The sequence below is a fragment of the Colobus angolensis genome, unplaced genomic scaffold (genome assembly GCF_000951035.1).
Source record: "Colobus angolensis palliatus isolate OR3802 unplaced genomic scaffold, Cang.pa_1.0 Scaffold57, whole genome shotgun sequence".
Taxonomy (NCBI): Eukaryota; Metazoa; Chordata; class Mammalia; order Primates; family Cercopithecidae; genus Colobus; species Colobus angolensis.
The window spans coordinates 12,003,169-12,012,939 of record NW_012119265.1 but is presented as its reverse complement, the minus strand read 5'-3'; the positions used below and the strand labels follow the sequence as shown (position 1 = coordinate 12,012,939).

The 9,771-nt window shown below is 40.8% G+C and overlaps 1 protein-coding gene across 1 annotated transcript in view; it reads left to right on the top strand.

Moving 5' to 3' along the window:
• PPP2R5E (protein phosphatase 2, regulatory subunit B', epsilon isoform) overlaps positions 1–9,771 on the top strand; it is a 179,608-nt gene that overhangs the window by 2,535 nt on the left and 167,302 nt on the right. Inside the window, 1 exon segment of the mRNA XM_011961963.1 lies at positions 681–844. Coding sequence (XP_011817353.1) covers positions 688–844 — 157 coding nt within the window. The 5' untranslated portion in view covers positions 681–687.

Below are 9,771 nucleotides of genomic sequence, written 5' to 3'. Positions count from 1 at the left end.
TCTCTGCTCACTGCAACCTCTGCCTCCTGGCTTCAAGCGGTTCTCCTGCCTCAGCCTCTCGAGTAGCTGAGATTACAGGTGCAAGCCATTGCACCTGGCTAATTTTTGTATTTTTAATAGAAGCAGGGTTTCACCATGTTGGCCAGGCTAGTCTCCAACTCCTGACCTCAAGTGATCTGCCCACCTCAGCCTCCCAAAGTGCTGGGATTACAGGTGTGAGCCACTTGGCCCAGCCTTTTTTTTTTTTTAAGACAGAATCTCATTCTGTCACCCAGGCTGGAGTGCAATGGCAGGATCCTGGCCCACTGCAACCTCTGCCTCCCGGGTTCAAGTGATTCTTCCACCTCAGCCTCCCGAGTAGCTGGGATTACAGGCACCTGCCATCATGCCCAGCTAATTTTTGTAATTTTGTAGAGATGGGATTTCACCATGTTGGCCAGGTTGGTCTTGAACTCCTGATCTCAAGTGATCCACCCATCTCAGCCTCCCAGAGTGCTGGGATTACAGGCGTAAGCCATTGCACCTGGCCAAGATAAGACTTTTCTTAACTGATTTTATTTTCTTTAGCACATATTCGCATTTTCATGAACATCATATATGGGAATTTTAGAATTTGTGTAACTCACATGTATGCTTCCACCTTGGGAATGTATGGGTTTATGATACTTCTTTCTCTTCAGTAGGGATATGTCCTCAGCACCAACTACTCCTCCATCAGTGGATAAAGTAGACGGATTTTCTCGGAAGTCCGTCAGAAAAGCCAGACAGAAGAGGTCACAAAGTTCCTCACAGTTTAGGTCTCAAGGCAAGCCTATTGAGTTAACACCTCTGCCGCTGCTAAAAGGTAAGGCTCATGACCAGGTGATGCATTCATTCTTTTTCAATTGATCTTTCTACATCTATATATAATATCCTTTTTGTAGAGTTTTATATGTATTGCAAATTGAAGGGATGGGATACTTCACACACATTGAAGTTCCTAATGTGTGACCAGATAGATATACCCACTCTGCTATTTAAAGGGTCAATTTAGTCTGTCTTTGGGCAAGTTAAAAAAAACTTATTATCAGGAGAACATCTCACATTGATGAGTAGGTAAACTAAGTACTAGAAAAACTTTAAGATATCTGTGTTTGTGTTTTTCATTTTTTCTTCTGTTGACATTTAGGTGGATACATTATATGCAATGACAACTACAGATTATGCTGCTTTAGGAAGTAGACCCTAGTAGAGGAGATGGTACCATTCATTAATTTACATATAGAAAATGGTATTTGGAAGAATTCATTTTTAAAAATCAAGAACATTGTCCATTTATAGTTGTTTACATGCACTCTTGTTTTCAGATAGTACAAGTAGAAAAGGTAAATGATGATCATACTTGTTTAGTATGATCTTTTCTTTGAAATTTGTTCATTTTTAAATTTTTACTTTTATCTTTTGAGACAGAGTCTCCCTCTGTTGCGCAGGCTGGTTCACGGCAACCTCCACCTCCTGGGTTCAATTTATTTTCCTGCCTCAGCCTCCCGAGTAACTGGGAGCACAGGTGCCTACCACCATGCCCAGCTAATTTTTGTATTTTTAGTAGAGACAGGGTTTCACCAGGTTGGTCAGGCTGGTCTTGAACTCCTGACCCCAAGTGATCTGCCCTCCTTGACCTCCCAAAGTGCTGGGATTACAGTTGTGAGCCACCGCGCCTGTCCTGAAATTTGTTACAAACAAGTTTTTTGGTTTTTTAAAAATTTTCTTTTGAGATAGTCTCATGCTGTCACTCTGGCTAGAGTTCAGTGGGGACAGAGTGAAAGTGCAGGATGAGGCTGGGCGTAGTGGCTTACGCCTGTAATCCCGGCACTTTGGGAGCCCGAGGCAGGTGGATCATGAGGTCAGGAGTTTGAGACCAGCCTGACCAACATGGTGAAACCCTGTCTCTACTGAAAATACAAGAATTAGACAGGTGCAGTGGTGGGCACCTGTAATCCCAGCTACTCGGGAAGCTGAGGTTCAAGCTGCTTGAACTGGGAGGCGGAGGTTGCAGTGAGCCAAGATCAAGCCACTGCACTCTAGCCTGGGTGACAGAGCAAGACTCTGTCTCGGGAGAAAAAAAACAAAGAAAGTTCAGGTTGAGGCTCACTGTGGCCTCTACCTCCTAGGCTCAAGTGATCCTCCCTTTCCCGAGTAGCTGGGATCAACTTCCTAAGTAGCTGGGTCTGCAGGAGCATGCCACCACACCCAGCTAATTTTTCCGTTTTTTGGTAGAGATGGGGTTTTGCCATGTTGCATAGGCTGGTCTTGAATTGCCTTGGCCTTCCAGTGCCAGGATTGTAGGCGTGAGCCACCATGCTCAGCCCAACATGTTTTTAATATGAAGAGGTTTTTCTAAATTAGGCGTTTCAACTTTTGTTTGGGTATGTGGTTAGTTTTTTTCCCTTTTAATTTGCATCGTGTTTGCTTCATGTTCATGAACAGGTGTTGTTTGAAAAATATCAGAACATAGCTTTTATAGTGTGGGAACTATCAGAGTTTACCTTTGAAGGTGGATGTTTATGTGCTTAATACTGAAGAATGGGAGAAAGGGGATATGAACAACACAATGAGCTTTAGTGGCTTGGAGGAAACAGGCAACCCAGTTTGCTAGTTCATTATTGCAGACTTATTTCTGTAACAGTTTGTGAATTCAGAAGGTATAAGAAAAACTGGAATGTAACCGGAAAAGATCCTCAAAATTTAGCTTAGGGTATTTCAAGCTTCTATTTTTTCCATATGAATACTTTTTTTTAGAAAGGGAGAGAGATTCATGAATAAGATTCCAATGTTTATACAAAATTTTTGGAAACTGAATACCGATTACTGTAAAGATGATATATCTACCAGTCAGTAAAGATGAGCTCCTATGAACTTTGGGGGAGACAATTTTGACTAGAGATTTTGCTGGTAAAAATGAAAATAGTCATTATGAGGCTTTGGAAAGAAAATGAAGGAAACACTCTAGATTGAACTATGCTTGAAATCCAAAGTTGGGAGACACTGATGTTTAGTAATTTATTTAATCTGAAGTAGATATGTAATAGCTGTTAACGTCTATATCTGTGAAGGACTTCATTCTGAGGAAGCCAGTTAAACTTTTTTTTTAGGATTAGAAGGAATTTAAAAACTTACACTAATTTCTTGGATCTTATGGTAAACAATTAAATTAGGACTTCACTGATCACTCATAGTCAGGGTATGAGTTTTGTGGGTAGTGAAAAGCATGCATGAGAAGAATTTGGACACATGCTTTTTTGTTTGTTGTTGTTTTTTCTTTTTTTATTATACTTTAAGTTCTAGGGTACATGTGCACAATGGGCAGGTTTGTTACATATGTATACATGTGCCAGGTTGGTGTGTTTCACCCATTAACTCGTCATTTACATTAGGTATATCTCCTAATGCTGTCCCTTCCCACTCCCCCTACCCCATGACAGGCCCTGGTGTGTAATGTTCCCCTTCCTGTGGACACATGCTTTAATGTCTTTTTTTCTTTAATGCTTTAATGTCTTTGTTCTCAGTTTTAAAAATTATGGTAAGGTATACATAACATAAAATTTACCATTTTAACCATGTTTAAACGTGCATTAAGTATCTTGACATTGTCATGCAACCCTCCCTACCATCCATCTCCAGAACCTTTTCATCTTCCCCAACTGAAGCTCTGTACCTATTAAACACTCACTTCCTGTTTCCACGCCCCCAGCCCTTGGCAGCCATCATTCTGTTTTTTGTCTCTAGGAATTTGACTACTCTAGGTACCTCCTGTAAGTGATGCCATGCAATATTTGTCTTTTTGTGACTGGCTTATTTCACTTAGTCAAGTGTCTACAGTGTTAATCTCTGTTGTAGCAGGTGTTGGAATTTCATTCTTTTTTGAAGGCTGAATAATTTCAGTGTCTAGACATACCGTATATTTTTTACTCCATTAATTCATTGATGGACTCTTGGGTTGCTTCCACCTTTAGGCTATTGTGACTAATGCTGCCGTGACCATGACATACAGATACTTGTTTAAGTTCTGGCTTTTATTTCTTTTGGGTATGTACCCAGAAGTGTAATTGCTGGATCATATGTTGAATTTTTTCAGGAATTGCCATACATATTGCCACAGCAACTGGACCATTTTCATTCCCATTAACAATGCATGAGGGTTCCAGTTTTCTATATCCTCACCATCACTCATTTTCTGCCTTTTAATTTTTTGATAATAGTCATTATAATGGGTATGAAGTGGTATTTCAGTGTGATTTTGATTTGCATTTCCCTAATGATTAGTGATGCTGAGCATCTTTTCCTGTGCTAATTGGCCATTTCTATATCCTTTTCTCACTTTTAAAAGTGAAGTCTGCTAGTATTGCCAGTTTTCCAAGAACTCTGCTTTCCAAGAATGTGATTTTTTGACCTTGTATATTTTGCCAGCATGAGAGAATTGGAGAGTAACAGGACTATATACTCACAAACCTAATTCCAGATTGACTAACAGTGATTGTTAGGTAGTAAGCACATTCTGGGTAAATATTCTGGAAAGTATTCTATAAATTAGGTATCCATCTCTGTCTATAGAATAACATAAGGAAGTATAATCAGCAATAGACTTCAGTAATGTATATTTGCTTTTGATTTTTTAGGAAGTAATTTATGGAATATAAAGAAAATATAGGAGGAATTTCTTTTCTAGGATTTTATTTTTTTGGCCATTGCCTTAAGGGAAACCAAGATAAACACTATATGCATGCTAAAGGATAATTATTGATTTAAATTTCTGTGGTATTGCTTTGACTAAATTGGGTTAATTTTATTTGGGGTACAATATAAAATGTGGTTGAATTTTGTGAATTGTTTTAAATAATGAAGTAAAAGAGGTGTCCTTAAGGTCTTTAATTTCAGGGGAGTTTAAATATGATAATTATATAAACAGAATGATTATATAACTCGTCTTTTTAATATGTCATTTTTGAATGCTCAGATACTCATTAATAACCACTTTTGTGCATATGCATTATCAGATTGTCTATTATATGCATCAAAGTCTTTGACAGATTTATAAATACTGCATTAATTCTTAGCATTAGTCTGTTCACTTGCAAAACTGCAACATAATGTGAAGGAAAAGTTTTTGTTTTGCTCTATTTCTTTTTTTTTGAGACCGAGTTTTGCTCTTGTTGCCCAGGCTGGAGTACAGTGGTGCCATCTCAACTCACTGCAACCTCTGCCTCTGGGTTCAAGTGATTCTCTTGCCTCAGGCTCCTGAGTAGCTGGGATTGAAGGTGCCCACCACCACACCCGGCTAATTTTTTTGTATTTTTAGTAAAGATGTGTTGGCCAGGCTGGTCTCAAACTCCTGATCTCAGATGATCCACCTGCCTTGGCCTCCCAGCGTGCTGGCATGAGTCACTGCACCCAGCCTATTTTGCCCTATGTCTAATAGGTGGGATTTTGAAATCTGTATCACTGATGTTATTTCCTGTAGAAAGCAACACCACCTGTAATTCTGTATAAATATACCTGTTTTTTTTTTTCCGTATCTGTGTGTTAGGAAATTTTAGGATGAACTTTGCAAAGATAGACATTTACATTTTCTCCATCTTTGTATGCTTTTGTGAAAGTGTTTTTAGAGAGTCTTAACATTTTTGAGACCGGGTATGGTGACTCACGCCTATAATTCCAGCACTTTGGGAGACTGAGTTGGGAGGCTCGCTTAAGCCCAAGAGTTTGAGACCAGCCTATGCAACATAGGGAGACCTCATCTCTACAAATAATTGTAAAAATTAGCTAGGGGTGGTGGTGTGCGCCTGTGGTCTCAGCTTCTTGGGAGGCTGAGGTGGAAGGATTGCCTGAGCCCAGGAGGTTGAGGCTGCAGTGAGCTGTGATCGTTCTACTGTGTCCAGTGTGGCTAACAGAGTGAGATCTTTGTCTCAAAAGAAAAACATTTTTTTCTTTGAGTCTAAAAGATTCTTACTCATCCACTGATAGGGAAAACCTAGTAGAGGTTTAGTGCCTTACTTGCTTGAAAAGAAAGTAAAATCTTGGGGGAGGTCCAGAGGAGGCAGGTCATTTGAGGTCAAGAGTTTGAGACCAGCCTGGCCGACATGGTGAAACCCCATCTCTACTAAAAATCCAAAAATTAGTGGATGTGGTGGTGTGCACCTATAATCCCAGCTACTCAGGAGGCTGAGGCAGGAGAATCACTGGAAGCCGGGAGGTGGCGGTTGCAGCGAGCTCATACTGTGCCACCATAGACATACATAGACATAGACTCTGTCTCAAAAGAAAAAAAAAAAAAAAAGAAAGTAAAGACTTGGATACTTTCCTTACGCTTGCACAGCAGGACATGAAGCAAGCCTTGATTGTTACCTAGGTAAGTTGTTGAATATGACAGTCAAACTGAACACTTAGGCAAACACACAAACACACACGCACACAAATTTATGTTGATAATCAGTGGTAGGACCACCTGGTTGGGTGATTTATGTTCTCTCCTCACCCTACCTCCCATGCCTCATTTCCTTGCATTGACTTTAAGCGATTCTGTAAGTTTAAATTTGGGTGAATGTTTTTTGAAAAATATTGCCTCTTTGAAGATGGAATTATAGTGAAAGTAGCATTGTTATTTCTTTTTTTGTTTGTTTGTTTTTTTGAGACAGAGTCTTGCTCTGTCACCCAGGCTGGAGTGCAGTGGCTCAATCTCGGCTCCTTGCAATCTCTGCCTCCTAGGTTCAAGCAATTCTCCTGGCTCAGCCTCCCGAGAATAGCTGGGATTACAGATGTCTGCCACCACACCCGGCTGATTTTTGTATTTTTAGTAGAGACTGGGTTTCTCCATGTTGGCTGGGCTGGTCTCCAACTCCTGACCTCAGGTGATCCCGCCCACCTGGGCCTCCCAAAGTGCTGGGATATTGGTGTGAGCCACTGCGCTCAGCCGCCATTGTTATTTCTTGTCTCACAATTCATTATACATTTCCGAGGCATTTTGCAGATAGTCTGTACATTCACTTTTAGATATTCTTACAACTATGATGACTAGAGGTCCCATTTAGCAGAAAGAAACTCTTTGCCTCTTTGGTGTTGATACTCTTTCTCTAGTGAAAACACTTAAAAAAAAAAAAACCCACCATAGTTTTAAGGTTCAGCTTACATTTTTACTTTTTAGGGTGACAACTTGTAAGAACTTTAAAAATTATAATTTGAAACTAGATTTCGTGCCTTTTTTTTTTTTTTTTTGAGACGGAGTTTAGCTCTTGTTGCCCAGGCTGGAGTGTAATGGCACAATCTTGGCTCATCACAGACTCCGCCTCCTGGGTTCAAGCGATTCTCCTGCCTCAGCCTCCCGAGTAGCTGGGATAACAGGCATGTGCCTCCATGCCCGGCTGATTTTGTCTTTTTAGTAGAGACGGGGTTTCTCCATGTTGGTCACGCTGGTCATGAACTCCCAACCTCAGGTGATCTGCCTACCTTGGCTTCTCAAAGTGCTGGGATTACAGGTGTGAGCCACCGTGCCTGGCCGTTTTCGTGCCTTTTTTTTTTTTTTTGAGACGGAGTCTCGCTCTGTCGCCCAGGCTGGAGTGCAGTGGCCAGATCTTGGCTCACTGCAAGCTCCGCCTCCCAGGTTAACGCCATTCTCCTGCCTCAGCCTCCCTAGTAGCTGGGACTACAGGCACCCGCCACCTCGCCCGGCTAGTTTTTTTGTATTTTTTAGTAGAGACGGGGTTTCACCCGGTTAGCCAGGGTGGTCTCGATCTCCGGATCCGCCCGTCTCAGCCTCCCTAGTAGCTGGGACTACAGGCACCCGCCACCTCTCCCGGCTAGTTTTTTTGTATTTTTTAGTAGAGACGGGGTTTCACCCGGTTAGCCAGGGTGGTCTCGATCTCCGGATCCGCCCGTCTCGGCCTCCCAAAGTGCTGGGATTACAGGCTTGAGCCACCACGCCCGGCCTTTCGTGCCTTTTTAATGATTGGGTTGGTTAATTGTTTTTCGTCTGTATCTGCTTTGTGTATAGGAAAGCAGGCACATGCAATATAATACCAGATTTTTATAACGAGTGAATACGCTAAAACCTAGTTAGGATAAGAATAGTCTCTTCAGAGGCCAGGTACAGTAAGTAGCTAACACTTTTAATCTCAGCACTTTGGGAAGTCGAGGCGGGAGGATTACTTGAGCCCAGGAGTTCAAGGCCAGCCTGTGCAACATAGCAGACCCATCTCTAAAAAAAAATAAAATAAAAAATTAGCTGGGTGTGGTGGTACATGCCTGTAGTCCTAGGTACTTGGAAGGCTGAGAGAAGATAGTCTGAGCCCAGGAGATCGAGGCTGCAGTGAGCTGTGATTGTGCCACTGCACTTGAGCCTGGGCAACAGAGTGAAACCCTGTCTCAAAAAAGGATAGTCTCTTAAGGAATAATGTCATCGATTTTCGTGTTTACTATGGTCCATGTCGTGATACAGTGTCGTATGGGCTTTGTTGGTCCACAAGAGTCCTTGCTTACCGCTAGCTGGGTTGCCTTGGACAAATGAGTTAACTGCTGAAAGCTTTGGTTTTCCTTGTCTGTAAAATGATGATGATGATAATAGTCAATAGATGTGACAGTGCTACATTCAGTAAATACTAGCTGCTGTTATTTAATGGGGGTTTCAGAAGTTAGAATATGAATAATATGAAATTTTTATGATATTTTCCTAGTAAAAAGGTGGAAATTGGAAATTTCTCTGAAAATTATGAAGACCGTATTTTTGCGGCCACAAATGTTTTTCAGCCAAAAAAATTGAAAGAAGCAGTTTTTAAGTATGGTGAATTTAATAGAATAGCTATTCTAAACATCTTCACCTGAAGAGTTTCATCTACTGTATTAGTATCTTGCCATGTTATTTAGTGTAATGCTTTTTATTTTTTATTTATTCATTTTTTGAATAGATAATACAGCCATATGGTTCAAATTCCAAAGGTTACGAAAGGATGTGTAGTGAAAAACCTTCCATCCCTTCTCCTAGTTTCCCTTCCCAGAAGCAACCAGTCATTATATTCTTGTATAGTAGATATAGAGATTCTTAAATCCTTGGTTGGATTTAAAATGCAGTGAGCAGCCTAAAATTATGTGAATATTTTGTATGTGTATATCCATTTAAAAAATGGGGAATCAATAGCATTTTTCAGATTCTCAAAGGGGTATCTGACTTGAAATAGGTTAAGATCTGTTGATCTAGTTTGTACCTTGGATTAATGATGTGTGTTCTTTAGGCATCTAAGGGGTGTGTGTCTGTGTGTGTGTGTGTTTTCAGAGACGGAGGTTCACTCTTGTTGCCCAGGCTGGAGTGCAGTGGTGCGATCTTGGCTCACTGCAACCTCTGCCTCCCAGATTCAAGCCATTCTCCTGCCTCAGCCTCCTAAGTAGCTGGGATTACAGGTGTGCGCCACCACACTCAGTTAAATTTGTATTTTTAATAGAGACAGAGTTTCACCATATTGGTCAGTCTGATCTCAAACTCTTGACCTCAAGTGATCCACCCATTTTGGCCTCCCAAAGTGCTGGGATTACAGGCATGAGCCAACACCCCCGGCTGTGTGTGTGTGTTTTTAAAAAATAACCATAAGCTTTACTTTAGAACTTAAAGAACATCTATACGTTAATAGATGTTAAAGTTCAGTTTTAGACCCTTTGAAGAAGTGTGGTAATAATTTTTTTGGGGGGAAGCAATTTTAAGATCTTGCACAAAAGCAAGTGCCAAACTATGTTATGTTTTTCTTTCCTTTT